This window comes from Balaenoptera acutorostrata, unplaced genomic scaffold, assembly GCF_949987535.1.
Source record: "Balaenoptera acutorostrata unplaced genomic scaffold, mBalAcu1.1 scaffold_1275, whole genome shotgun sequence".
NCBI lineage: Eukaryota > Metazoa > Chordata > Mammalia > Artiodactyla > Balaenopteridae > Balaenoptera > Balaenoptera acutorostrata.
The window spans coordinates 3,615-28,094 of NW_026646177.1; the positions used below are offsets into that span (position 1 = coordinate 3,615).

Here is a 24,480-nt window from a genome sequence, read left to right on the forward strand (position 1 = left end):
CTATGGCAGTTTATTCATCCGTTCGCCTACCGCAGGACATCGGGGTTGCGTCCGAGTTTTGCTGACTGTGAATAAAGCTGCTGTAAACACCCATGTGTAGGTTTCTGTGGGGACATAACACTTCAGCTCCTTTGGGCAGATACCAAGGAGCGTGACCGCTGGGCTGTAGAGCAGGGGTACCTTGCGTTTGTAAGAGGAAAGTGCTATGTTAACGACCGTCTTCGACAGTCATTTGAGGTCGGAGGTGAGGACCCTCTCCTCTCCCTCACCCTCTGGGGTGGTGGGGTCATGACCCTGCTGCTCCTTGCTGACCGTCCGAGGGCCCTCACCTTCTAGAAACCTGACGTGGAGAGAAACCCTGCAGTAAGCCTTTTTCCAGCCCAGCCCTGTGGCCGGAAGGCCTACCTTTGAGTGTGGCTTCTGAGGCATTGAGGGCCCCCTGAATGACGGCCTGGGCCTCAGAGTTCTTCTTCTTCAGAAAGTCTATGGTTTCCCGTAAGTCCAGTAGCTCAGTGTCCTGAGAGAGAAACGAAGTGGTGTCACGGGTGTGGCTGGGGGACACCTGCTCTGTGCCCGGCCAGGGGCTGGGCTCGGGACTCTCCAGACCCAGGGGAGGGCAGGGAATCGGGGCAGGTGGAGGCCCAGGGCGGCAGGAGGGAGGGGGCTGGCCTGGCCTGTCCGTCCCCCCACCCGGGCTCTCACCTTCTCCTCGGCTGTCTCTGCCAGGTGCCGCAGGCGGCATGTCATGCTCACCAGGCTCTGCTCAAAAGCCGCCACCAGGTTGGCCTGAAACAAACACGTACGGGGGTTCCCCAGGTGCCTGGGTTTGGGGAAAGGAGGGGACGTCTGTGGGAGATGGCTGAGCTGACCAACGGCGTAGAGGCTCTTACACCTTGGTTCCCTTTCTGGCCCGAAGAACATTCCTGGGGGGCCCAGCTCCTTGAATGATGAAGCGGCACAGACAGCACCAGGGTGGGGCAGGTCTTTGGAGGCGTCTAGAGATGCGACACCTACTGTTTGCAGAGGTGGGAGTGTCCCCTGTTTCCAGGGGGGCGTCGCTTTATCCTGGTGTAACTCCTCCCCCAGGGCCCCATCACTCCCAGAGAACGGCTTTGGGACAGCTTCCCAGCCCCGCGCCCAGGGGGGCCTCCATTCTTAGGTTCTGGCTGCTCTTTCCCTGATCCTGAGGCTGGAGCGGTAGCTTGGGCCACCTCGCGGCAATTCCACAGTCTGGCCACTAGGTGTCGGGCCGGCTCCGCGAGGGGCCCCCAAGGACCTGGTGGGGGGCAGCAGGGGGAGCGGCAGGAACTCCGGCTCTGCCAGCAGGAAGGCCTGCAGGGAAGGGGGGCGTGCTGAGGCTGGGACCAGAGAGGGGGACGCTCGCTCCGGGAGAGGAAAGGCCGTGGCTGGGGGGGAGTAAACTGTGGCCCTTCGAGGGAGGGGCGCACGCCACACAGAGCTCTGGGGGCCTGTAACCCCTGCTTCCCCTCGGCCAGTGGCTCTGCCTCCCTGGGGGTCGACCCTAGTGTTCGCCCCCTGTCCTTGACACAGGCTGGAGGCCTCTCTAGTGCAGGCCGGGCTCCTTGGCAGGTCTGTGCCACGATGGGGTTACCTCCACCTGCTGGACCGGGAGCTCCTGCCTTCCTGGCCTTGGGTCACCTCTTGTTTGGTCCCTACGTCCCTGCCCGTCTGTGAGTGCATGGCTCCTCGTGAGAGGCCCTGAGATCCCGGCTCCTCGGGGCTTTTCTGTGCCGGCCTCTTCCCGTCTGGGGCTCCCTCTCCTCTGGGGGGGCTGCCGCCCCGCATCCTGTCCCTCCTCTGAGCCCCCCTCACCCCCAGCCCCACTAGGGAGCCTGTATGCCCTCGGGGCTCAGCCGGGGGTCTGGAGAAAGGCTGGCATGTGGGAGGGGGAAGGCGTCTAGGCTGTGCCCAGCGTGGGCAGCTGGGGAGTCCCGGTGAATAGGACACAAGGTCTGGAATCGGGGGACCCTGAGAACAGCAGAGAACCTTCCAGAATCCAGGACTCTGACCCTCAGTGAAAGCCTGTCTCCAAAATTCAGGACCGTCATGTCTGAGCATTTATTTTGTCCTCTCTTAGCCAAAAGGAACTTCCTGTTCTAAGAAAGTCACCTTCTAAACTCATTCCCTTGGCTCTGGCCCAGACTCGACAGCACGACACTGACAGGGTGTAAATGAGTCAGACAGGCTCATGCTCTCTGACACCCCTCCCCGGCCGCCGTCTCCCAGACATGAACTTCCTGGGCTCTGCCGGACGTGATGGCCTTGGGTGAGGCGCCAGGGACAGAAGAGATGGGTCTTGTTTCTATTACGATTCTTACGGGTCCCCAGCTGTGGGGAAAAGGCTTGATAGGAGCTTCGTGCAAGCCAGTAAGAATACAACTGACCAACTGAGAGTTTGGGAAAGAGAATAAAGAGAACACAGAGAACAACCAGTGTGGTGAAGACACCGCTGCCAGAATGCATTGGAAACACGCAAAACCGCGGTGCAGGGTCTTCTACCTGATTCCAGTGAGACCCAGGCCTGACAGCTGGGCTCCCCAGAGAGGAAGGGAAGAGAAAAAAACCAGCAAGGACTGCGGAAATTGCAGACATGGTTACTTTGTGCAAACACTTGGAAAGCTCCGCAGATCCGGCTCAGCTGTTGTTTACAGCTTTGGGGGAAAATGGCTCTTATGTTCTCTTTGCAGCTCAGTCGCCAGGGAGAGGCTTCTGCGGCCTAGTTTGTGGGGCAGCTTCGTTTCTCCCCATCTCACAGGGTGGAAAAACCGAGGCCACAAGAAACGTATTCTGAGCGGATGTACTCTGGGCAGGCTGAGGGCGGTGACAAGCACGCGGGCCCCCCAGCTAAGCTCAGGGGCCCAAGAAGACAAGGCAGCTGTGGGCGAGGAGCCGGAGCCCGGGCTGGCCTCCTAACAGTGTTGCGGTTCCCAGATGCAGCCCCACTACCCAGCTGTGTGCCTGCCCAGCGACGGGGTGAACAAAGACACGGATGCGCCCCAGGGCAGAGGCCGAGGGTTCCCAGGGATCTATAATTCTGATCCGTTGACTATTTCTGTCCACGGCCGATGGCAAGGCTGTTCCCACCTCCGCGCAGAACCACTGATATAAACCCTTTTCTCTTTCTCTAGGGGGTTCACAGACCATCGGACGGGCGCTCATCCGTACCTATTAATTAGGGTGGGGGTGAAAATGTCTCCTTAGAGACATCCCGACTCGGAGGAGGAGACCAGTCCCCAGATCCTCCGCTGCCTGGAATCAAAGCCCACGGGACACCTCATGAGACAGTTCTCCTGGGGCTGAACTCATGTAGTTTGGGCCCAGACAGCTGCCCGGCTGTCCCCTCCCCGGCACTCACGTTGGCGGAGAGCTGCGACGTCAAGGTGGCTACTTTCTCCTGGGATGACTCCAGTGCCCTGCGAAGCTTCCGGATTTGCTGCAAAGGAGAGGGAGACGCACTTACAGTGGCAGAAGAGGTGTAAGGCTTGCAAGGAGATGGGGTGCAGGGGTGTTAGGAGGCTGGGGCGAAGGCTGGGGACCCTACCTCAGACTGCATCCTCTCCTCAGCCTGGAGAAGGAGCACAGAAGGGGGGTGGGGGGAGGAGGGAGAGAGAGAGAGAGAGAGAGAGAGAAGGCGGTTACTACAGAGGCAAAGGCAGCGCGCAGAACTCGAGGAAGCGAGATGCAGAAGCACCAAGAGGCTGAAGCCCTGGGGCCGGGCCTGGCTCCTCACGGGGTGGGCTCAGACCCCAGACCACGGTTCAGTAAAACACACCTCTGGAGCAGAGGTCACAGCCACCTCTGCCATTGCCAAGAAGGCCAGGAAATGAAACTGCTGATCTGAAGGCTAACCCTATCGCCACCAACTTGAAGGAGTAAAGCGTTAGGGGCAGAACGAACCTAAGGACCAGCTTACGCCTCACGGGCAGACGCGGGCCCAGGGCCCACGAGGAACATGCGGCAGATTCTGCACACAGCGAGGGTTCTGGGGTCCCTGAGCGCGGCCCACCCTCCCGGGCACAGAACGCCTCCACGACCAAGGGATTCTCCGTATTTCAAAGGAGGCACAAAAGGCGCCAGGGTCGCTCAGGGATTGGAGGTGAGGCCGGAAGGACCACCGAGGTCTAGAAGCGCCCACTTCGTGCCCTAAGCTCCAGGGGCCCCCACCCCGCCCCGCCCCGCCCCCAGGAGGGTCCAGGGCGCAATTTGGTGCTGGGGGTGTGGGGGGGGAGAAGCGAGGCTCTTACTGAGGAGTAGGTGGAAGAGGCACTGGAGGCCAAGGACAGCACTGAGCCGTGAACTGCAAGAGAAGCAGAACGCAAAGGGTTAGCAAAGCGCTCGGCCGGGGAACCCGGGGAGGGTTCCCGGGAGGAGCGCTAAGGCCAGGGTTTGGGTTCTGATCCTGGAGCAGAGAGGGAGAACAGAACAGAGCACGCGGCTGTCTGCCCCGCCAAGGACTCGAGTTCCGGGCAGGGCTGGCCTGCCCCCTCCGGCCCGTGCTCTCTGACAGCCGGGGCGAGGGCCCTGTGCCCGGCCTGCTCCTCCGAGGGCGCAGGGGTCCGGGAGAGAAGATGCTCCCGGGCACGTGTCACCGCCTCCCCCATCAGGAAAGCACCATCGCTGCTGAGGAAGAGGCAGTTCCCATCAGAGCTGCTCAGAACGAAACGCAATTCTGCCTGTGCCTCCTCTTCGCAGTGGGGACCGTTCAGATGAGAAAAGTCTCCAAGTGCAAGACACTCATTCTGATTCTTCATGAACGACAGCCCTACTGACAGAACCGGAGCATGTTGGCAAGGAAAGCCCCCGGGATGCGCGTCCTGATGTCACCGAGTCTCACCCCCAGAAAGCTGGGCTCCAGCTCTGGCCACCGCGCCCAGAGGGCCGCCCTGAAGCCGGTCTTCGGAACGTTCTTGAAAGAGGAATGAGATGCCTAATTCTCTTAAGGCTTTAAGAGCTACCTCTGCGTCCCCGTAAGCGGTCCTGTCCTCTGATGACTCGGGGGATGGGAGGACGGTGGCGGCGTGCTCCGAGAGCGCCATCTAAATAAGCCTTGCACGCTGCCTCCCCTCCCCCACCCCCGGGAGAGGCTCCATCCCAAAGCCCCAGGGCTAGACGGTGCTACCCAAGGTTTCTGGGCCCCCAGACCCTTCAGAGGGATGGGCAGAAAGAGCTGAAATGGCCCAACTGGGTGTTCTGTGAATCAGACACGTGCGCGGTGGCGGCAGCGGTGGGCGAGGGGACCCAGCAGAGCTGGAATGAGCGTGAACCGCGCTGGCATGAAGTCTCACCGTCGTCCGTGGGGTCTCGGAAGGATCCTGACCGGATCATCCCCTTGGGTCTCTCGGCCAGGGACAGGGTGCTCCCCATTTGGGAGCCGCTGTACAGCTCGAAGGCCGCCTCGTGGGTGGGGATGCTGTTGGAGCGGGTGATTCTTGGCGTGGTGGCCGCAGTGGGACTCACTGGAAGGACAGAGGGGGGGACAGGAGAGGGAGGGGAGGGCGGGAGAAGAGGCAGGGGCGTCAGCTTCCGGCCCCGGGGGCGGGGCGCCAGGAGCAGAGGCGGATGGAGGGGCGGAGAGGAGGCCGGGCGGGGGGGGGGGGGGGGGGGCGGCGGGTGTGCAGGGGCGGGCGAAGAGCGTGGCCTGTTTGAACGCCTTTCCCTCGGGCCTGTCTGCCCCGGAGAGGTCGCTTTCGAAGGTCAGGCTGGGGGCCTGGCAGCTTTTCTGAAACCTTCGCATCACTTGGATGTGCCGATGAAAACGGGGTGTCGTGTTTCTCTAACACACAACGGGCTGCCGGGGAGGCCTGAGAGTTCAGAGCAAGACTCAGATCCGAGTGATGAAGAGAACCAGAGAGAGACAGCGGTCAGGCTGTGGGGCACACAGCCGGGCACCACGGAGGGGAGCGGGGCTCCCCATAAAGCACGCCGCTCTGGGCGCGTGCCCAGCATTACCCTGGCTGGAAGGCCAGAGCCGGTGAGCGTGTCCGGAAGGCTGTGCAGCCCTGCTGGCCCGCAGCCCCGCCCCCTCGGCCCCTGCCTCTCGGCGTGCATGCTTGGGGTGCGGGGGCTCCTTGGACACTCCGTGGACGTCCAGTCTCCAGGAAGACCTGGGAAGAAGACAACCTCCCTCTCTCGGGGCCCTTCAGCGTGTGTGAGGTGATGATCGTGGCTTGGCCTGGCCCCTCATCCCCCTGTGTGGTCTCCATGGAGACGGACAGCGAGCTGGCCCCGCCCTCCCTTTAATGGCTCTCAGGGACCAGATGACCTTCCCTTTAGCATCGCGCCCTTCTCTAGCAAGATGACCCCGACTCCTAGTTTTCTCAGATTCCCCAGTCGTCCCACAGGCGATGTCCCACAGTGGATTTGGAGACGCAGGAAGGAAGCAACAGGCCGGCCCGGGCTCTGTCCTCAAGGGCCCCTGGCACTCGGCCCCCAGGAAGCAGGGCCGTGGGCCCCGGCCTTCGCCCCTCCCGTCTCTGAAGCAGAGTCGCCTCCTGCTCACAAGCTGCCCCTTCTCCTCAGACACCAGGAAGGGTGAGGCCAGCACGGGGCTCCCTCAGTCCTGCCTCCGGGATTGGACGGTCCCGGCTTTGGGGCAGACCCACCTCTGCACTCGGCCGCTCACCCCCTGCCTCCCCAGCTGCCCAACGCTGCGTCGCGGCGCTGGGTGCGGCGGCTCCCTTCCGGCTGCACCGGGTTTTGCTGTGGGCCTCCCTGACAGCTCTTCCACGCCAACAGGCAGACTCTCTGATGCTGCAAGGACCCCACAGCCTGGGCCCAGGGGCCACGTCTCAGGTCAGGGTCTAGGCGCACTCGGCCGTGCGTCTCACGGTGGATGGATGAACTGAGACCCGTGAACCGGCCGCCAGGGCGCGAACCGAGTATGAGGTGAAGCCCAAGGCCCCGCTGCCCTGCCTGCCCCCCGGCACGGCGGTGACTGCGGACACTGACCTATGTTGGTGAGCTGGCCCTTGGCGCTCAGGGACATGGACAGCGCAGGGGGCGACGGCAGCTCTGGTTGGTCGTCGGACTCGGGCAGCCCCCCGATGGTGTGCGAGTGTCGCCGCTCCTTGGCCTCCTCCTGGGACTGGAGCTGGTACCTGCGGGCGGCAGCCAACAGCTCGGTCTGGGCTTCTACCACCTGAGCTCAGAGGTGGGCTCCCAAAGCAGGACGAGGAGGTGGGAGCCGTCGGGGCTGACTACGGGGGGTGGGGGGGGGTCAGCATCCTCCCAGACCTCGGGAGGGGCGGAAGGGCTGGGGACGTCCCTGCGGGGCTGCCCGAGGTGGGCCGAGATGACGGAGGCCCAGGACAGAGCTCGGCGTTCGAACCTCCCAGCAGCAGGAATCACCAGACTGCAGGACCTACTGCCCACCTGAGTGGCCAGAGGTGGCCCGCTCTCCCTCAGGCTTGGAGGGGGGGAAGTTCTGGCGGGACTGGGGCAGACAGCACGGGCTGGTGCAGGGAAGTGCGTGAGTCCCATGTGCAAGCCTGTCTCTCCTCTGTCACCAGAGCCCTGGCTATAAGGTGACGCACACACACAGTGAGCCTGGGTGGGGTGTACGGGAACCAGGTACACGTGACCGGCCGAAAGGGGCACCGCATGCATGACTGGAGCCTGGGACAGGGCAAGTTACGGTTTTTCATGCAGACCAGGAGCCCCAGGTATAGGAAAGAAAAACACACGTAAGGGTTACCTGAGCCCCTTCTTGGGAAGAGTATTCCGATCCCGCTGATTACTGCGGAGGAAAAAAAGAGAAGCACGTGGGTCCATCTTAGGAACTAGAGTTTGGGACCAGAGGTTTGACGGATGCAACACCGGGACCCAGGGCATCCGACTGTGAGTCCCCCGCCTCCATAAACAAAGGGGAGGTCAGCCACAGCCGCCTCTGGGCTCACAGTTTGAGAAATTTATCTGAGACGTTCGATGTTTTTCTCTGATTAGCTTCCCACTCCCCGGCACTGCTCCCCGGCAACCAGGGATTGAACCCGGGCCCTGGGCAGTGAAAGCGTGGAGTCCTAACCACTGGACCGCCAGAGAATTCCCTCTGATTAGCTTTTTAATGATCATACTGTGGTAGATGAAAACCAGGATGTCACATAATAGGGATGATCTGGGGCCAATGATTAGGAAGCAGACGCTTCGGAGGGCAGGTTGAACCAGTCACGAGGGCTTGGGGAAGTCACTGAACGTCTGTGTACTGGTTCCTCGTGTAGCAGGTGAGAATCAGAATTTAAACACAGAAACGAAATCCTGTTCCATAAGAGTCGCTGAGAAGCAGAGGAGGTTACTTAATGGACACACAAGTGTTGAAGGTCACCGAGCAGCAATCAAACACGGCCGGAGGCAGGGGCGGGTTCAGGCTCGGCCCCGCCCACCTACCTGTCCAGCTGCCCGGTCCTGGGGCTTTCGCTCCAGGGCAGCTCTTCAGTGTTCTCCTCTGCGGGGGCGGCGGGGGGGCGCGGGGGCTGCGGGGACGGGGGCGCTGCTGGGGAAGGCGCCGGGCAGGCTCATGGGCATCTGGAGGGACTCCATGCTCCTGTGCAGGCTTGAGAGCTTGGGGTACATGCGGGTCTCTTTGGGGACGCCGAAACTGCTCATGAGCTCCAGGCCCTGGGAGAAGCTGGCGGAGTTGATGTTGAGGATGGGGGCTGGGCTGGGGCTGAAGCAAGAAGGGAGGGGGCCCCCGGCGGCCGGGCCCGGAGCGTGCAGATCTGGGACCTTCGGCGCATGGGCGTCAGCGGACGCAGGGAGATCCAGGCTGTTGGAGTTGACCTTGTCCAGATTGGCTAGGGAGGGCGGCTTGACAAAGCTCTTAGCCGTGGCCCTGAGAGAAGTGACGATAAAACAGGACATTTAGGATCACGGAGTAAGAGACACAACAGGCAGGTGGGATCTCAGCCAAATCCTGGTCCTGTTTCCTCGCTTTCGGGCTCTTTGCAAAGCACGGGGGGCTTCTCTCAAGGCCATTGGGAAATACGGGGGAGGAAATCTGACCTGGGCACCATCAAGTCTTAACGAGGGGGCAGCACATGCATAAGGGAGACAAGGGTGGGTTTACACACAAATGGATGTGTGTGTGAGAAAATAGAACAGCAAAACCACCCAGGCAAGAGCTCGGAGAGGCTCAGAGCACATCGGGAGGCACTGAGAACAGCTCCGAAAGACGGAAGAGGCGCCCAGCACCCGGGGAACAGGGGGGAGGCCCAGGGGCAGCAGGGGACGGGCCGCCCCGTCTAAGGAGCGCCAGGACCCTGGGAGGATGCCGGGCACGCAGACAGGAGGAAGCGCCCAGCCTGGGTACCTGAGGGGGGTTGGCGGCAGCTCTGCCAACTTGGGGGCCGGGGAGTGGCTCGCTTGGCCCTTGGGCGTGCTCTCTGGGGAGCCCATGCTCTTCAGGGACACGCTGTCTGGGTCCAGGGCCACGGCCTTGGCCTTGGCCTTCTCCTTCTCCCGGTCCGTCTGGTTGACGGGGGCTGGGGTGGCCCGCCCGCCGGCCCCCCTTGGAGGGCTCCTTCAGCCTGGAGGGCGTCAGGCTGCCCTGCCTGGTGCTGAGGAGACTGGGGTCGATACTGCTGCTCACGGGCCAGGGGCCGGCCCGCCCGCCGGTCACGCTCATGGAGCTGGACTTGGCCGGTCGGGGCAGGCTGCGGTACTGGATGTTGGAACGGGCGCCCGGAGCCAGGAAGCCGGGCTCTGCGCTGTTGGGCACGTCCAGGCTGGTCTTGCGTCCATTTGCCGGCTTGACGGGGATGCCCGAGGACTTCTGGACCTTGCCGAGCGTGGCCGAGCCCCCGGTCTGCACGACGGTGGCCGTGCCTGTGGCGGGAGGGGGCTTCTTGTAGCCGAAGGATCCCGATGTGGATGGGCGCGCGATGCCCGAGGGAGGCTTCTTGGCGTCACCCAGGCGGTCGCGGCCGGCGTCCGAGGAGGAGCGCTGCAGGCCGGCGCTCTTCACCGCCAGCTTGCCCTTGTCGGCAGCCTTGCCCTCGGGTTTGCCTGCGGAGGGCGGACAGGAGTGAGCGCCGAGGCCAGCGTCTCCGGCCCAGGGAGGAGGGGCGCCGTGGGGCTTTAGGGTCTAACTGCGGGCAGGCGAGCGGGAGCCCCGCAGGCTGAGGACCCTTGTCGCCAGATGGGAGGGGACTCTGGGCGGGACTGGCCTCCGATTGTTTGTTTTGTTCTTTGTTGTTTTCCGCTCCCAGGGTAGGGTGTCCCAGTTTGGTTGAAACAGCAAAAGCGATCACAAAGATTGTCAAGAAGGAATGACGTCTAACACTGGTCCAGGGAGGGAAGGTGGGGGAAGCAAGGGGACTGGACCCAGCTGTGTCTGCCGGTGGTTAGGGACCAGAGGGAGCCTGACCGAGGCCGAGGGTCACCAAGGGGCCGCTCTGGGAGCGGCATGATTCTGACACTGTGTCAGGACCTCCCTGGGATGGCAAACAAGCCCTCAGAAAGACAAGGGCATCACCCGCGCGTCCCAGGAGAGGAGAGGGAACCGCTGGACAGTGTGAGGCAGGTCAGGCCAGGCTCCCCGCTCCTCTACAGCTGGGCCTAGGCTTTAAGCACGTGGCATTTGTATGCCCACATGTGCACGGCGGGCATCGTACTGCCCGTCTTCCCTGGCTCGGGAGGGCCTGGGGACTAGGGGGGACGGCACGTGGAGGCAGCGTGCGGGCTGGCCGTCTCCCGAGGGCTAACGGCTGTGAGGAAGCCAGGGAAGCAGCACTTGGCCCTGGTCCCCCCGGCCCCTTGTCACTCGGCTCACCTGCGACCTTGAGGGCGCTCTGGGCCGTGTGAGTGATGGGGGAGGTGACGGCCACCGGCGGGGTCTTGCCCTTCTTCAGGGACCCGGGGTGCCCCAGGGTGACGGGCTTCTTCAGTTCCCCAACCTTGGATGGGTCGTCGCAGCTCTCGGGCCGCTCCCGCCGCCACTTGGACGCCCCGGGCTCCATCTTCAGGCTGCCGCTGTCGTACTCCAGCTTCTTGGGGGCCTTCTCCTCCGACTCACTGAACCAGCTCAGCCCACTCTCTGCCAGCGAGCGCTTCTCGGAGTCCGTGCGCAGCTGGAGACGAGAGAAGGCAGAGTGGATGCTCAGGTGGGGAAGGGAGGACTGGGCGGAGGGAGGGACTTTGGCTGCCGGGCGGCCTGACTCTTCTAGAGCAGACAGTGAACCAGCCTTCCGCCCGCACCTCCAGGCTGCCAGAGAGGACGGCACACAGATCCCGGGCTTCTCTTCCTCTCCAGGTGGGACAGCACTTATGGGCATCCCTCCGAACTGGCGTGGGCGCTCGATAGAGGCCCGCCCACCAGGACAGCAGCTCACGCCTTAGGTGACTGCCCGGCAGCTAGGGATTTCTTTCCACCAGCTCAAGAAGGACTCGGCCAAGGGCACGTGGGAACCAACCCCACGGAGCAGGGGAGCGGACGTGCCACCCCGCGCACAGGCACGGCCCGGTCTGCCCCGTGGTTCTCTTGCAGAAGGCGGCCTAGGCATCCGCACGCCCACGTACCACTATAGTCGAGTTCCTGCGAGATGCCGTCGGCGTGGTGGGCAGGGAGTTGAGTGAGGAGCTGGCGTTGAACTCTTCCGAGCTGAGGTTGTCTGAGGCATCACTGAGCCCGCTGCTGATGGAGCTGCTCTCATCCCAGCTGCGGGACAGGAGAGAAAGGTTAGCAGTCAAGACAGAAGCCACGGCGAGTAATAAAGTTCCCATAATGAAGGCAGGATGGCTCTACTCCAGCATACAGACCGGCCAGAAGGGGAAAAGCTTGGGGGTTAGTCCTGGGTTTGCCAGCAACGCAAAGAGTGATTTAAACTTCCTTGTAATTTGGTGCTGTTCTTTCATAAAAGGAAGGGACTACACAGGGAACTCTACTCAACACTCTGTAATAACCTACGTGGGAAAAGAACAGGTAAAAGAAAAGATACACGTGTTAGACATACACTGAATCAAGTTGCCTTACAGCTAAAACAAGAACAACGTTGTAAATCCACTATACTCCAATATATAATAAATATTAAATTTAAATTAAAAGAAAAAGAAGGGACTAGCTTTATCTGGTCAAGGAAGATGTTATATCTCCTTAACAGAAAGGTGTATTATAGACACAAGGTAATTCTTGGATCGAGCTAATCACACAAACCCATTTCCCGTCCCTATAAATAGCCTCCATTCTTAGAATTGCTATATCTTTATTTCTAGATGTGTTCTCTAGGTGTTTCCCCTACCTTTTCTAAATTTTTCCACACCTGATAACCAGGGCCGGAAAAAAACTGATCTTTTCTAGAGCCGCTTAGACCTATCATTTCTCACTGCCCCCCTCCTTATAGGGTTCACCCCATCCTGGGACCGGGTCCCGCTTCTTCTGGTAAGTGAACCCACTTTAGGTGCCGTGGCCAAGCAGAGGGGCCAAATGTGTGCTGAGTGGTTTCATTTCTCTGCCAATGGCTTGGAGTACCAGACTTGTGGTACCTGGGAGAGACTGTCGTTAAACATCTGTCTGTATGTCTTTATATCGAGAACCCTGGTCCGTATATTCAGAGAGCCTGACACAGGCTCGGTCACTCTCCCACAGTCGCTTGGCCATTGATTTTTGTGTTTGACAAGTTTCACAGTCAGGACGTTTATTCTTAACATCTGAACGAAATGCCTCCTCCTCTACCGTTCATACCAGTCTCCTCTTGGACCATCCGTGCTTGCTCTCACAAGTTTCTTTTTGTTCACACATTATTTTCAAAGCTCAAATTCCATCTCCTACAACCTTTTTTCAAAGGTCCCATTTCCCAAGCCTTTCCCCATTTCTATTTCTTCCCTCTGGACCCTAAAAAGTTCTTCAGAAATTCCGTGTTCAGTTTTAGAGCCTCAGACTGAACACGGGACTTTAGTAATTCCACGGGAATTCTCTCTAAACCCTCGCATTTGCGTCCACAGTGAGTTTGTTCATCAGCTTCACGTGTGTGCTGAAGAGGCTTAAGATGTTTTCCGTGAATTAGCTGGTATCTGGGAAACTTCTCCCTTTAGATTTATTTTGAGTTTCATATCATGGAACAAAAATCAGACACACAAGTCATCTAAGTGCTTGGCCCAGATTTCAGCTGGCCTCCGTCTGATTTATTTGCTGGGAATAGGAAAGTGGGTGGTTTGGACATTTGGCTTGTTGCTCTGCAGGGATTAATCCAAATACATTGAGAAAGAGCAAAGAAAGCATGGGGATTAGACCACACTACAGAGTGAGCTAGCCTTTATTACTATGAAATATGGCCATTATTAAATGACAATCCACCTCTTCTCCCCCCACTTGTGACATATATTAAATCTCAGATTTGTTCTGGGCTAAAACAACACCTCCCCCCAACCCCATATTGTAGAGAACACATACTGAGCAGGAAAGATCAATTCTGGTTTTACCATCCTATCATCCTATCAGCTCTCCTGGGTCAAGATAAGATCTCTGGCAAACAAACAATTTCCAGCCGGTCAAATACACAAGAAGCCTGTCCTTGCACAGAGATTAATTACGGGTAATCGAGGCCTTGGGGCAGAGAAAACTCCTATGGACAAAGAGGCCTTTGCAGTCCACCAACCCTAAAGAAACCCCTCCTTTGCTCTGCATTGACGGAAAGCCCAAAGCTGAGACGGGGGAGGGGTGTTTATCTTCTCAGAGACTCAGTTCCTCCTGGCCCCAAAGACCTCCGCTCCCAACTCACAGACTTTCTCCTGTAGTAAGAAAGTTCAAGCCTAATTACTGGGCAAGGGTGGCTACAGGATTTGAAGGTTTCCTTCAATTTTTCCACGGACTGGGGGCAGGGCGGGGGCATGGTTCAGGAAGTAATGCGAGCGATGGGGAGCGGTGGGGAGCGGCAGGTGAGGCTTTGCTCGCTCACCTGCCGCTCACCTCCTGCTGTGCGGCCCGGTTCCTATCCTAGCAGTACCGGTCCTCGGCCCCAGAGGTTGGGGACCCCTGACCTAGAGAAATTCCTTTGCAGGTCCTGAACAAAAGGAAAAGTCTGTTGTCATGACTGAAGGGTTAAGCACGTCCTTTGGAGGGAGCATATTTTCTTTCTTAAAAGAAAAATTAGACAGGTAATGTATGCTCTAGTCAAGACTCGAACATTATGTAAAAATATAAAGGGAAAAAGGAAAAACGCCCCTTTTCTGCCCTCCCACTGTGACTTCTAGGGTAACCATGGGTAACGGTTTTTGTGCTTCCTTCAAGAGCACCCCCATGCGGCCCCCTGTCCGCAGCTGTCTGCCCTCTGCATCCGGGACCATACCCCACCCTCTGGAGGCTCTTAAGTTGGAACCTCAGGCCTCCTCTTCCTTGGTTTACATTATTGTTTTAGTGAAGTACCTCTTCCAGTAGGCTCCTGGAGAAGGGTGCTTGGGAAGCAAACTTTATAACATCTGACACATTATAAAATGTCATTATTCTATTTTACGTGTGAGATTTTGGCCAGGCATTGAATCCTTAGCTGAAAATAATATCCTTTCAGAATGCAAAAGCACTGCTCCATTGCCTGGCCTCTACTGTTGCCATTCCGATTCCTTGTCCCTAGAATGTGACCTGTTTCTTTGTTTCCTTTCTGGAAACGTTTAGCATGTTCCCCGGTGTTACGAAGTATCATTAATGATGGGGCTTGGTGTGGGGGGCTGTGTTTACTCATTGAGTTGGATACCTTCCTGGGCCCTTCAGCTCTGGCAAATTTTCTCTGATTATTTCTTTTATGGTTTTCTCCTCTCCATTTTTCAGCGCTCTCTTCTAGACTGTCAGTTATTTAGATGATAGATTTTGAGGTTGATATTCTGATTTTCTCTTATTTCCCAGCACTACACACACACACACACACACACACACACACACACACACACACATATAAACTCTATTTTGGGGGCAGTGGCCTCAATTTTATCTTCCACTGCCTCCTTTCTGCTACCATTTTTCATTTCCAAGGGTACTTTTGAAAACACCATATCGGTCTTTCTCGCAAGGACACAACCTCTTCTTTTAACTCTCAGAGACATTCATTCACTCATTCATTCAGAGGGTCAGGTTTACAATCTCTTTGTCTCGTTTCTAGCTCCAAGTTGCTTTTTTCTGTTTGTATTGGTGAGACTTCTGTGTTACAGACCTTCTCGGACCTCTGACGACCCTTGGCTGTTTGCTCATCTGTAAGACTGGGATCCTCATCGTAAGTTCTTTGGAAGCTCTGTGTACACAGGTAGGACTTGTCAGCGATGGTGTCAGTAGAGGGAGATGCAATGGGACTGATTCATGTAAGTTTCTTCTCTGGGGCTGCTCAGATTTCCTAGAGATGAATCTCCCACCCTCCTGCCTGGAGGGAATAAGACCTGTGTTCTGAGAGCTGAGCTGGGAAAGGTCCTGGGGGTCTCAACATTCAATACGCCAAGTTTCACTCAATACTGGCTCAAAATCTAAGCCTTCACTGTGCCAGGAGCCCATGAGTGCAGAGATCCCTGTTCTGTTCTCTCCAGAGTTTCCAGTCTTCTGTCGACTAGGGGAACAGCCGTAGCCTTCCTAGGAGGAGGGGATCTGAGGGTCTGAGGTTTCTTACATAAATTTCCAACCAGTCCTCCTGTTTTTAGTTTCACCTCTTCCCGCTCTAAAGGTACCTGATGTCACCAAATCAGCAAGCTTTTTAAGGGTCCTGGGATACAAACAGAGGTGCTGCACAGTTGTCCCCACTGTTGGCTTAGGACTCAGCTTCGAACGGATAAATCAGTTCACACCTGCCATTCTGATTCCAGCTTCCCCAGATGTTGTGGCTACTGTCTCTCCCTTCTAGTCTTTGTCCTTGTGGTTTTATGATTGAAAAAAAAAAAAAATCCCAAACCCTTTATGGTCATTTTACTCTTGGGGGTAGTCGTGAAATATACTAAACGAATTTTATCACAGCAGCAAAATTCCCCTAAATGACGCTTAAGAGCTCGTCCTTTTGGATTCGATGTTCTGACGGGTAGACTTTGAGTGGAGCGAGGAGAGGAGATATTGGTGTTGGAATCAGGAAGAGGCAGAAGGGAATTCCCTGGCGGTCCAGTGGTTAGGACTTGGCGCTTCCACTGCTGAGGGCACGGGTTCAAACCCTGGTCGGGGAACTACGATCCCTCAAGCCTCACGGCGTGGCCAAAAAAAAAAGAAAAAGAAGGAAGAGGCAGAAGGAACCATCTAGATGAGTGTTTGGGGTTTTTAAAAAGTATTTATTTATTTATTTATGGCTGCGTCGGGTCTTAGTTGTGGTACTCGGGATCTTTCATTGTGGCGCACGGGCTTCTCTCTAGTTGTGGCATGTGGACTTAGTTGCCTCGTGGCATATGGGATCTTAGTTCCCCGACCAGGGATCGAACCCAGGCCCCCTGCAGTGGGAGCACGGAGTCCTAACCGCTGGACCACCACGGAAGTCCTGAGCTGAGTTTTTGAAGAATCAAGAGCCGTGGGAGAGATGAGGCTGGGTGAACCCTGTCCCTCCTGAAACATGGTTGTTTAAGGTGTAAGAACAGAAAGTCTTTAGAAGAGTTCAAAAAATCTACCAGCTAGTGAGTCAGAGGACCGTGGAGTACCTTCCTGGCCAATCAGGACAGCGGGGGGGAAGGAAAGCAGCTTAAATACAGCGCCAAAATGAACAGACAAAGTGGAGTCAGGCCCCGCCCGAGCTCCGGAGGGCTGTCATGTAGCACAAAGAATCTCTGCTCACTCTAAACTGGGTTTTGCTCTCTTCCTTCTGTTTCTCTTTGAATGTGTTTCTCACATAGATCTCAGGTGGAGAAAAGAGGTCTGGGCAGCGACAATCTAGGTCTAAATTTACTGGGACATAAGAAAAACAGAACGCAGAGAGCTTAATATTCTTTTATAATCCAATCTATTTATAAATCCAAACAACAATCACTAACAGGTAACTGATATATAAGAGAAATGTTCTCTTGAGCATTTACACCATTTTACACAATTTACTTTGAATGGTGTACAAGTTTTCATTCTGGGACGGTTATTATAAGAACAATGACACTTCCTCGTTTTCACCCACCCTCGGAATAGAAGATGAAATGAGTCTGAATAAGCGCACGAGAGACTGAGTCACATACAAACAAGACGACAAAAACATCCCTTGTCAAGGGATGTTTCTAATGTGCTTGACATAGTAGAAGGTAAATTAAGGCATTTTCTCTGCAGCGTATTTATTTCCCCCTTTCCCCATCTCCTCATACCCCTTAATCCTCCCTCCAAATCTTAAACTTCTCATTTCCTGTTTCCGCTAGAAGTATGACTTTTTTCCCCGTCATCCGAGCAACACCTTCGATGTGTCTTCAACGCCTTTTTCTTCACTTCCCTCCTTGAGCACCCCCATCGTCCTGCTCCCCACTGTATTATGGGGCTGGCCAAAAAGTTCGTTCAGGATGGTCCGTAACATCTTATGGAAAAACCTGAATGAACTTTTTGGACAACCTAATGCTACCGGCCTGTCCATCTTTTCTTCCTTTACGTTTCTCCTGCTTTTGCTCTGGTTCAGAGCCTAACGACCTCTCAGATGAAGCCCTGTGAAAGGCTTCCATCCACCCCAGTGTCAACAGAGTTTCCCTCCTTCCAACACACACTGAATATCATCAGGAGAAGCCCGACCCAGCACTTCCCCAAACCTTCATTAGCTTCTCGCTGCTGAGACAATCGAATCAGAACTCTGCACCCCGCTGTTGCAGACCGTCCGTGAGCCCTCGTGAGCACAGCGTGTGACAGAGCGCGGATAAATGTTGTAGCCAGGCTCTCCGAATGCAAGTCCTGTAAACTCTGCTCGGGGTTAAGCTCGCTGTCAACGTGGCAAACATCCACCGAGCTAACATTTACAGGGCGGCGTCAGCTGTACGGACACTTGACAATGACTGTCCAGAACAAAAAGGGGAAAAGATATAAATGAAACATGAAATCGGAGGCACAGACCACAGACACGAGAGGACTCAGAGCAAGGGCTGACTTAATTCTCCGACCCAATGCAGAAATACGGCCCCGCCATGTAGGACGCGGCTCAGCACGACGCTCACCCCCTAGTCTCCGCTCCTAACTCCTAGTCCCCTCGGATTCCGCCTCGGTGGCCAGCGGGCTCACCTCGTGTCTTTTCGGAAGCACAGGCCTGCGACGAGGAGCTGCCCTCCTCACCACTGTGCGGAAGATTCTGGAGCCCTGGCATCATCACGGCACTTGACAGGGACGCACACAGACCCGACCCGTCTCCATGGGCTTCCCCCCAGCTCTGCATTTTGAAATCAAGGCCCACACCAAACACCCAGTTTTCTACGAGGCTTTCCGTGATCCTCCTCATCGGGAGAAATCGCATCCTCTTTTATGTCTTCTTAAACTCATCTCTAGCTCCATTAGAGCATTCTGCCTTTAAGTAGTTATATCCGTGCATCCCTTTGCTGGACTACCTTTCCCTGAGGGGTAGGACTGTGTCCCTCATACAGTGTCTGTACACGGCGGGCAGACTTGAATTCCTGGCTTGTGAAAGCAGGGATGCATAAACTCAGAGGAGGGGTTACGATTTGGAAATGCGACATAGCTGTTCTCTAAGAATGACTGGTAGTTCATTTCCAAAGAATCCTCACTTCAGTGGGAATTGATCAACTTTCTCTTTGTAGAACTTTTAGATCTCTGCTTAAATTCTCCGTCTATTCAAGAATGTAATCCACCTTTTCTACCAGATCCTTAAAAATACCTATTAGAAATATTTGACAGGGACTTCCCTGGTGGTCCAGTGGTAAAGAATCCGCCTTACAATGCAGGGGACGCAGGTTCAATCCCTGGTCAGGGAACTAAGATCCCACATGCCGCGGGGCAACTAAGCCCGTGCGTCACAGCCACTGAGCTCGTGCACCTCAACTAGAGCCCACGTGCTGCAAACTACAGAGCCCATGCGCCCTGGAGCCTGTGCGCCACAACTAGGGAAGAGAAAAAAAAAAAAACCTTGCATGCCACAACTAGAGAGAAGCCCGCAACCAAGACCCGATGCAGCCAAAAATAAATAAATAAATAAATCTTTAAAAAAAAAATTGACAATCCTTGTCTGCTAATTGCAACAACAGAGTCATCTGCTGGTCTGCTTCTATTGACTATTTTTCTGCCAGTGGTATTTTCCCATTTCTTCACAGGTCTCGTAACTGCTTATTATATGCTGTGTGTAAGTGGATGGCAGCACACACACCTAGAAAACGACGTGCCCCTTCCTCTGTCAGGCTGCTAGGCCTGAGGGCTGAGTCGGTCTCATCTGCGGTAGAGCTAGGTCCGGGTTTTGTTGTCACGTTGGTTAAAGTTGGTTCCAAACGTCTTGGGGGCAGGATCAAGGCTGTCCTTCCTATGGGGCTTCGGATGTGACCACGGTAAGACCCCAGAGATCTCTCCACGCTTTACAGCCCAGCTGCCAGCTTGCAGGGCCACCGAGTTCTCTTAGCTGGTGGTGACCACCTCCGTGCACTCAGAGAAGGGCCCTGTGCCTTGTAGGGGGTCTCCTCCACGCTCCTGCCCTGCTCTTAGCTTCCTCTGTGCTGTGCTGCTTCCGGCTACTCCGTGAATGCCCTGTGCACCCCAGATGGGGAAGGGGTGTCTGTCCCATCTTTCTGCCCTGCCCTCGGTCATTGGCTCATGTCCACTGTGTGCTCTCAGGGAAAGCCCTGTGGGAAAGAATTAAGGGTGGGTGGGGACGTACTTGTTCTGTGACTAAGTCTCCTTGTAGCCAGTTTGCATGTAGACTTTGAAAGTTTGTACAAAGTCCAGCTGTTTTCTCCTTATCCTCATCTCTGGCGGGTTAACCCTCTGCCTCCCGCCGGGCCGGGCCCCTCCGATGAAAGCAGCCGAGCATTCTTCCTGTCCCAGGAAGGGTTCATCCTCTCTGGAATTTAGTTCAGTTAGAATACTTTGCATCTTTAGATACTTATTTTTTTCTTTCCTAAGTTATGTTTGTCACTTCTCCAGCTCCTTCTCGCTGTCGGGTGGGAGTGGCAGTGTGTGGTGACCTTGCACCATTCCTTCAGTAAATTTCTAAGCCCTCCGCCTAGGGCTGTGAGCAAGCCAGTTGATCCCTACGCTGTTCCCTTGCCCACTTCCTAGCACCGGGGTACACGGGTGCACCCATCTCCTCTGTGGGACGAGAAGAAGGACCGTGGCGGGGGAGGGCAGCTCAACTGGACGCTCCCTGTTTGTGTCTGTGCAGGCCCAGGGCAGTGCACACGGTGGGGCGCACCCTCCCCCGGGAACAGCACCAGCACTCGTGTAGCTCTTGGCCGCCCCTCCCAGACGTCTCCCCGCAGAACTCAAGTGGCCAAGGGAGTCAGAGGGCCAAGGGTGTGGGCTAGCGGATGGGAAGGGCGGGCCGGCTCGTGATGCACAGGAAAATTCCTTAGCTCTCCCCAGCCCAGCACGGTCCTAGGAAGGCAGACCCGAACACTGAATCGGCATTCCTCTGGTCCAGAACATATGTGCCTGGCGAAGCAGCAAACACATCTCTCTGGTTATTTACCACTTTACGGCTCCTTTACTACTTTAAGGTTTCAGAGCTCTGAAACCTTATTTTCTCCTCTGAGAAATATCCGCCATACAATAGGCTGGTTATAAGAGTTGGGCTGTTTTTTTGTTTTTGTTTTTTTCTTTTGGAATCATTTTTTACTCCCAGGTAAAGTTTACAGAATTGGGAGCCTAATGTTACAGCCCCAGCAGACACCGAGGCCTTCCTGCTCTCCATCTTGGTATCACTGCCGTCTGAACGGAAGCACGCCCCAGGACAGCAGGAGGCTCTCTGACCACACAGTGGACCCAATTTCCAGAAACTGAATTCCCAGCTGCTCGTAAAAAGAAGCCGGAGTCAGACCTGGGAGGCTTTCAGTGCCCATCGCTGAACCAACGAGGGCGACTCTATTCCATGAAACCTACAAACATCGGGCGGGCCAAGAGTCACCAACGCACGACCCTTGACACGTCCCCCTGGCTGGGGCTGGTAGTCGGCTGCCGAGGCCCGGCAGTTAAACAGGCAGCAGTGAGTGGTGGTGAGTCAGCAGAAGTCAGCCCAGGGTGGAGCCAGCCCGACAGCCAAGGTGTGCGAGTGTGATGATCTGGCTCCAGGGCCCCGGGGCCCGCACGGCTGCGGCTCAAGACAAAAGGAACATGTTACTAACGCAAGTGCCTTAGGTGATGCCGCCTGGACGGCTCTGCAGCCCCGCGACTCAAACTGCTCTACTTCAGGGGACCGGAAAGGAGGACCCGGAGCTTGGTCCAGGACCAGCCTGTCGGAACTAAATACGTAAAGAGACTCCCAATTACTCTGTCCTCTTGGGGAGGCTTCCTGGAGGGCTGGAAGTGGACATCCTGATTCTTGCTCTAGTTTTGAAAACATCCACAGCTTCCCTGGGAGGACAGCACTTAGAGTTAGGATACAGCTTTCCCCGCTCACCATCTAGGATGGAAGGTAACGAGCTAAGCCACGTGACACTGCCAAGTTTGTAGGTAGAAGATGGTTGACCAGGGGCACTTCCATCTGGTTCAACATCACATGTGTTTCCTTTTGAGTCTGGCCTGGGCTTCAGCACTTGTTTGCTACAGAAGTGCGGTAGTGGGTTCTGAACTCTTAACAACAGGAAGACGCTGAGTTCTGGGATCAAACGACAGAGGTGACAACCTGTCCTGGTTGAGGCCTAGTTCGGTGCCTCTGAAAACAAGGGAACACATCTTGGACTCCCTTCAATCCTAAGTTCCAAAGAGACCCCACTCTTCACTGTCTTTGATCCTTTCTCCTCCAGGCATTTTCCTGGAGGCGAGCCACTCAGGTGCCAGCCCGCCCAGGGCCTCCCCAGAGCTCATTCACAGCCACGGCGACGGCTCCGAACAAGGCATCTGGTTGCTGATGCTCCTCTCGGGCCCCTGCAGCAAGTGACCCTCCTGCCCCTTTGGTTACCAGGTGGTCACCTCCTAGGCCTGTGTAATATGGTAGCTACTGGCCACGTACAGATACACACTGAGCACCTGAAATGTAGCCAGTCCAAACTGAGGTGTGCAGTACGATTTCAAAGACTTAGTACCAGATTCCAAAGACTCAGTGTGACAAAAGAATGCACTATATCTTATTACTAATTTTATATTACATACTTAAATGATAACGTTTTAGGTATATTGGATTAAATAAATCATGTTATTGTAATTAATTCCACCTGTTTTACTTTTTAAAAATGTGTTTACCAGGAAATTTAAAATTATGTATGTGACTTGCACCATGTTTCTACTGGAAAGCGCTGTCCTGGAGGAAACTCTTGGTCAATGGAAAGTCAGCTTCGAAGAGCTGGGGTTCATTAGCTGCTACCGTGGTTACAGTTGGTCCATGACCTGAAAGAGCTGTGGTTTGCAGTTAAACGTCAATGGTGCTTCTCTCAATGGTACCAGATGCGGCAGAACTGCTGGGCACGTAGACTGAGTTACTCGCCACAGTCCTGAGCATTCAAAAGGCTAAAGAGGATAAGTGATTTAAAACGGAAGAAAAAGAAGACAAGATCATGGAGGAGTCAGAGTGAAATTGAGCAACAGTGTGATGTTCAGTTTTGAAAATGAACCAAGGCCACGTAGAGAGACCGACGTTCTGCTCAGGCACCGGCAAAGCTCTCACCCGCCCGCGTGGCCTCAGCTCTCCAGGGCGAGCGCAGCACAGCGCCTGCTTCATTACATGTCTGTGGTTTGGCCGAGGCCACGGCAAGCCAGCCTGGTCTGGCCAACAAGGAAGAACTGCACACAGAGAGATTTAGAAGAAGAGGGGGTGGGGCAGAGAAGAAGCCAATGTAAACGTCTTGAGCTAACGGTCTGCCGAGCCTTAAGGGTAAAGATCACCAGGCAGAAGGAACTCTACAGCACCAGGTAACCAGGGTCTGATAGGAAACTGGAGGATGTGCACGATTAGGGAAATTTATTTGGCCCCCTTGATATTTTGGCAGTTTAGCTCATACCTCTACCCCAGTCCCTATGAAAACTGATGGTTTCAGCAACCTGTTAAAGACACTTCCTGAACTCCAGTTTGAGTCACAGATCTGAGGAATTCTGTTCCACTCTCGAATGCTGAGGCTAACTTTGTGAATGATGATGGCTGGGGACCGTAAAATTCAGATTTAATCTCTACAGACGGATTACCCGGCACTACAGGCACAGACGAAAAATGAGAGAAAACACGCACCACCGTTTAGGAGCCCATCACTCTAGGAGATCTGGTGCAACACTTCAGTGATGAATTCTTACTCAGACCCAGCAGGGAAGATTACAAAGAGAAGCATCACAAACTCAGAAAATATTTCCTGGAGATCAAACCCAGCTCAAGTGAAAGCCGAGAAAATTAGACCCCATGCCCTACTGTACCTTGATCATCCTACCAAATTGTGAAATCACCCATTTCCACTGTTGCCCTTGTCTGTTAAGTCACTCAGTGAGGGCCAAAGTTCCCCGTGCCATCTAGACAGGGTCTGGTGTAAATACACACAGGCTGCTCTGCCACCGAGAATGTGGAATGGCTCCTCCTGTGCTTTACTGGGAGGGGACTTCTATCCACTGGGTCCCAGTTGCGGTTCCCCTCACCCCTTCCTTGCCAAGTCAACCACTGTCAACACGGCCAGTGTAGCCACTCTCCTCTCCTAGAAGGTCGACGTGTTTTCAGTGGGGCAGTGGGATCACAGGCCCGTCCTCAGCAGAACCCCGTTCAGTCAAGCTAAAGCCTGTGTCTGAATCTGAAGAGATGCCATCTCAGCAGCGGCAAAAGAATGATTTAGAGAGAGTCAGCCTGCTAGCTTGGAGTACTTAATTGTTCTGGAGAACTGGGTGCTCCTGTAGTTAATATACAAAATTCTAGGCATATGTGCAATGTTCTGTTGTCTGATCATACCTTTGAATTCTCAAATGTCTATGACCCAGAAAAAAATTTTTTTAAATTATCATCTTGGCTTCTAACACCCTGCTTCAAGCATTGCCTTCTTGGTTCTGGCATTTAATCTCTGCCCTAAGGTTAAGACAGTTTCTCACACTTAGACCATCGTTATAGACTGAAATGTGTCCCCCCAGATCCTTATTTTGAGGCCATAACCCCCAGTGATTATATTTGGAGATAGGACCTTTAGGGAGGTAATCAAGGTTAAATGAGGTCAAAGGGGTGGGGCCCTAATCCAATAGGACTGGTGTCCTGAGAAGAGGAGGAGACACCCGAGCTCTTTCTCTCCACGGGAGGACACGGAGAGAAGCCAGAAGACAGGTCTGACCAGGAACCAACCCTGACGGCACCTCGATCTTGGAATTTTAGCCTCCAGGACTGTGAGAGAATTAATTTCTATTGTTTAAGCCACCCAGCCTTTGGTATTTGGGTATAATTAGCTTATTTTTTATTTATACATTAAAACACTGGACCCTGACCACCTCCATGATTCAGGCAGTTTTCCATTCAGGGA

General features: G+C 55.2%; 1 protein-coding gene across 1 annotated transcript; it reads right to left on the reverse strand.

Annotated features, from left to right (window-relative positions):
- Positions 1-405: 405 nt before the first annotated feature.
- LOC130706851 (neuron navigator 1-like) lies at positions 406-11,733 on the reverse strand (the record flags this gene model as incomplete). Its single annotated transcript, XM_057539512.1, is given in 14 exon segments — positions 406-517; positions 703-786; positions 3,377-3,454; positions 3,563-3,586; positions 4,266-4,318; positions 5,307-5,477; positions 6,970-7,118; positions 7,715-7,756; positions 8,401-8,477; positions 8,479-8,845; positions 9,323-9,519; positions 9,521-10,017; positions 10,784-11,081; positions 11,530-11,733. Coding segments are annotated over 14 exon segments (2,353 nt in total), but the record flags the coding sequence as incomplete, so codon positions are not given.
- Between the last annotated feature and the right edge of the window lie 12,747 nt (positions 11,734-24,480).